We start from the raw sequence: 5,000 nt of genomic DNA, 5'->3' as shown, positions 1-5,000 counted from the left end.
GTTTGGGTGTGGGGCTTGGTTTTAGTGATGTGTAGGCTAGGGTTGGTTGACAAGGTGAGATGAGTTGGTGAGGGTCTTAGCTAGGGTTTCCCGCATGGCTAAGGTGACATGGGTTGGTCGGCCATTGGGGGTTAGGGTTTTGGCTAGTCTTGGTTGGGTGTGCATGGTGAGGGCTGCTTGGGTAGGCCGAGTGTGGGTGTGGTTGGGCTTGGCTATTGTGGATAGTCGGAAGCTTAAGACAACATTAAGATCAAGGCATCATGATGAACATTAGCTTCTATCTTTTGGGATTCATGGTTTGAATCCAAAAGATGAAAAGGTAGTTCAATGAACGTGATGAACATGGCAAGGATATGAAGAACCAAGACATGTTCGGAAATGGTAAAGGGAAACCAAGAAAAGATAATACTAGAACGGAACAAATAAAGGGATAATGCAAATGGAAGGACAACTTGTATCACTTCCATTTACGGATTGCAAGTAATGCTTCTATCTTTTGGGATTCATGGTTTGAATCCAAGAGATGAAAGGATAGCTCACGAAAAGGAAAGCAAGAACATGAAGAACAAAACAATAAAAAGGTTGACACAAATGTAAGATAACTCGAATCACCTCTATTCACGAATTGCAAGAAGAGTTTCTCCCTTTTGAGATTCATGGGTTGAATCCAAAAGGTGCTAGTTTGAACCACTCCAATTCACGAATTGCATGGAGTATTTCTCTCAAGGGGATTCACGAATTTCACCCCATGAGCCCAAGTGCAAAGCACCGAATTTGTGGAATACTTCAACCATGAAGTATTCCTCTCATGAGGCTTAACCCCCATGAGCCCTACCAATGGCAAATGCCAAAGGTCCCATCTTGAAGGGTTCCCCCTACAAGCCTATAGTCTCTTCTTCTTATGATCTACCAAGATGATCCTATACAATGACTAAGTGCCTTATTTATAGGCAAAGCATGAAATAAAAGGAAATAAACAAATAAAAGAAAATACATAAAGAAATGTCTTGGAGGACCCCACGGGTGGTTCATGGGCTGTTGGATCCGTGGTGGCCTTGGTGGCTTGGTGCTGGAGGCATGGTCCTTGTGCTGTGCGGCATGGCTTGGTTGGCCTGGCTGGCGTGGTGCTGGAGGCATGGTCCAGATGCTGTGTGGCATGGCCAGGGCTTGGTCGGAGTGGTGCAGATGGCCTGGTCTGGTGCTGCCTAGCATGGACTGGTGCTGTGCACGTGCAGGTGTCAGTGCATGGTCATGCACATGGCTTTGGTCGGGCAGGTGCAGGTGCCAGCAGGTGCTGTCTGGCCGGGTCTGGTGCTGGTGGCCTGGTCCTGGCATGGGCCTGGCGCTGACATGGTCGGTGCCAGTGCATGTGCTGCCTGGCGCTGGCATGGCTGGTGCCGTGCATGTGCTAGTGCCTGGCTTGGCTGGTTCCGACATGGCTGGTGCCCTGCAGGTGCTGGTGCGTGGCCTGCCTTGCTCTGACATGGCTGGTGCCGTGCAGGTGCTGGTGCGTGGCCTGCTAGGCTCTGACATGGTTGGTGCCGTGCAGGTGCTGGTGCGTGGCCTGCTAGGCTCTGACATGGTTGGTGCCGTGCAGTGCCTGGTGGCTTGCTGGTGGACCATGGCTCGCAGGCTGTGCGTGCTGATGGCCCTGCGGATGGGCTTGCTGGTTGCCCTGCGCATGGCTTGCGCGCTGCGCGTGGCTGGCCCATGCGTGGTGTGCTGATGCTGGTCCAGCGCATGGGCTGCGTGCTGTGCATGTGGCTGGCCGATTCTCCAGCCTTGTGGGGGACCTTGGGCGTGCCTTGGTCAAGACCATGGCATGCTTGTGGGCTGCTGCAAGGTTGTCCGGCCTTGTCAATGGGCGTCTCATGGCTTCAACCATGAGTCCTTCGTGGCTTGTCAAGGCAAAGTGGCCGGTTTTTAGTTGGGCCATATAAGGGTTCCTGACAGCAGGGCCTGTGCGCGCGCGCGCTGGGCATGGCCTGGCCGCGCGCGCGCTGCATGGCCTGTGCGCGCGCGCGCTGGGCAGGGCCTGTGCGCGCTGGCTTGGCCTGTGCGCGCTGGCCGCGCGCGCGCGGGCAGGGCCTGTGCGTGGTGTGCTGCTGCTGGTCCAGCGCATGGGCTGCGTGCTGTGCATGCGGCTGGCCTGTTCACCAGCCTTGTGGGGTGTCTTGGGCGTGCCATGGTCAGGACCGTGGCATGCTTGTGGGCTGCTGCAGGGTCGTCAAGCCTTGTCAATGGTCGTGTCATGCCTTCAACCATGAGTCCTTCGTGGCTTGTCAAGGCAAGGTGGCCGGTTTTTAGTTATACAAGGGCTCCTTACAAAGCCCCCGCATGCACATGGGGTCGAGGCTGGCTAAGTTCCCCCCCACAGACGGGCACCGTGGCAAGCCCACGCATGCACATGGTGTCGAGGCTGGCTAAGTTTCCCCCCACTGACGGGCACCGTGGCAAGCCCACGCATGCAGATGGTGTCGAGGCTGGCTAAGTTGGCAAGCCCACGCATGCACATGGGGTCGAGGCTGGCTAAGTTCCCCCCCACTGACGGGCACCGTGGCAAGCCCACGCATGCACATGGTGTGGAGGCTGGCTAAGTTCCCCCCCACTGACGGGCACCGTGGCAAGCCCACGCATGCACATGGGGTCGAGGCTGGCTAAGTTCCCCCCCACTGACGGGCACCGTGGCAAAGCCCACGCATGCACATGGTGTCGAGGCTGGCTAAGTTCCCCCCCACAGACGGGCACCGTGGCAAGCCCACGCATGCACATGGGGTCGAGGCTGGCTAAGTTCCCCCCCACTGACGGGCACCGTGGCAAGCCCACGCATGCACATGGTGTCGAGGCTGGCTAAGTTCCCCCCCACTGACGGGCACCGTGGCAAGCCCACGCATGCACATGGTGTCGAGGCTGGCTAAGTTCCCCCCACACACGGGCACCATGGCATGCCCTGACAGCCCCTTGACCCTCCCCCTGACCCTGACAGCCCCACGGGCCATGCGCTGACACTGCCGCTGACATGCACGGGGGCAAACACTTTTCCCGTGCTTTTGGACGATCGAAACCACCCAAATTGGTTTCCTAAATTCATTCCAATATATTTTGGATGTGTTCCAAGAATCACCTACCGTTAATGGAACATTTTCAATTTTTTTTGATTTTTCGGTATTTTTAAACCTAAAAAATTTTTAAAAAAAATCCCGACATCAAAAAATTGTAAGGCTTGTTCCTACTTCAAGATATGATTTATCTAAGCATGCCTGCAAAAAATCTCATTCAAATTCAAAGTATTTCAATAAAAAAAGCCTTTATGTTTGCTCGGAAAATTGATGTTTCCTCCTGCCAGTTGGGATATGGCTCTAAATGCTCTTTAGGGGGGGCATGCAAGGCCCCAACATGGGCAGCCAGGAGGGCTGTCCATGATGCCCCCCTCACATGGGCATGCCCCTCGCGCCCATGGAAAAGGCGAGTGCCCACCCCCCCCATGCCACCGGCGGGGGGACTCGTCTCCACCGCCGGCGGCCGCGGTGGTTGGTGGTGGCCGCCGGCGGCCAAAAACGTCCCGACGAAATTTTTTGGGCTCGTTAACGTGGGGGTGATTCTTACGTTCTCGTTTGCTTTCTAACAACAAGCTTGTGCTCTAGGGATGGATATGGTGGCACTACGTGCCACGCATGGGCTTGTTGATGGGGGCAATCGTTGATGTTGGGGGCTTTCTCACGTTGTCGAGCCCCACCAAAAACGTCGGGACGAAATTTTTTGGGCTCGTTAATGTGGGGGTGATTCTTACGTTCTCGTTTGCTCTCTAGCAACAAGCTTGTGCTCTAGGGAAGGATTATGGTGGCACGTAACTACGTGCCACGCATGTGCTTGTTGGTGGGGGGCAACCGTTGATGTTGGGGGCTTTCTCACATTGTCAAGCCCCACCAAACGAAATTTTTTGGGCTCGTTAACGTGGGGGTGATTCTTACGTTCTCGTTTGCCCTCTAGCAACAAGCTTGTGCTCTAGGGAAGGATATGGTGGCACTACGTGCCACGCATGGGCTTGCTGATGGGGGGCAATCGTTGATGCTAGGGGCTTTCTCACGTTTTCGAGCCCCCCGGTGCTCTAGTTGACCCCATGGCGGTTGGGCCTATTCGTTAGGGTGCTTCCTTGGCAACATGACTGTGCACGGCGGATGGTGTTATGGCACCCAGTGCTACGCACACGGTTGCTCTTGGTGGTATTCGGATGATGTTGACCTTGCTTCCATGGGTTGAACCGGGATGCACACCAAACGAAAATTTTTGGGCTTGTTAACGTGGGGGTGATTCTTATTTTCTCACGTTTTTGAGCCCCCCGGTGCTCTAGTTGACCCCATGGCGGTTGGGCCTATTCGTTAGGGTACTTCCTTGGCAACATGACTGTGCACGGCGGATGGTGTTATGGCACCCAGTGCTACGCACACGGTTGCTCTTGGTGGTATTCAGATGATGTTGACCTTGCTTCCATGGGTTGAACCGGGATGCACACCAAACGAAAATTTTTGGGCTTGTTAACGTGGGGGTGATTCTTATTTTCTCACGTTTTTGAGCCCCCCGGTGCTCTAGTTGACCCCATGGCGGTTGGGCCTATTCGTTAGGGTGCTTCCTTGGCAACATGACTGTGCACGGCGGATGGTGTTATGGCACCCAGTGCTACGCACACGGTTGCTCTTGGTGGCATTCGGATGATGTCGGCCTTGCTTCCATGGGTTGAACTTGGACGCCAACAAACGAAATTTTTTGGGCTCGTTAACGTGGGGGGTGTTTCTTACATTCTCGTTTGCTCTCTAGCAACAAGCTTGTGCTCTAGGGAAGGATATGATGGCACTACGTGCCACGCATGGGCTTGTTGATGGCGGGCAATCGTTGATGTTAGGGGCTTTCTCACGTTTTCGAGCCCCCCGGTGCTCTAGTTGACCCCATGGCGGTTGGGCCTATTCGTTAGGGTGCTTCCTTGGCAACATGATTGTGCACGG

At 54.8% G+C, this 5,000-nt stretch overlaps 1 protein-coding gene across 1 annotated transcript in view; it reads left to right on the top strand.

Annotated features, from left to right (window-relative positions):
* Positions 1-1,801, top strand: part of LOC122311328 — a 2,516-nt gene extending 715 nt beyond the window's left edge. The window contains exons 1-2 of the mRNA XM_043125862.1: positions 1-1,291; positions 1,502-1,801. The exon at positions 1-1,291 is cut by the window's left edge and continues 715 nt beyond it. Coding sequence (XP_042981796.1) covers positions 1,031-1,291; positions 1,502-1,726 — 486 coding nt within the window. The 5' untranslated portion in view covers positions 1-1,030 and the 3' untranslated portion in view covers positions 1,727-1,801. The remainder of the gene's footprint in view (positions 1,292-1,501) is intronic.
* The last annotated feature ends 3,199 nt before the right edge of the window (positions 1,802-5,000 follow it).

Source organism: Carya illinoinensis, chromosome 5 (assembly GCF_018687715.1).
Source record: "Carya illinoinensis cultivar Pawnee chromosome 5, C.illinoinensisPawnee_v1, whole genome shotgun sequence".
NCBI lineage: Eukaryota > Viridiplantae > Streptophyta > Magnoliopsida > Fagales > Juglandaceae > Carya > Carya illinoinensis.
This window is presented reverse-complemented; position numbering and strand designations above follow the sequence as displayed.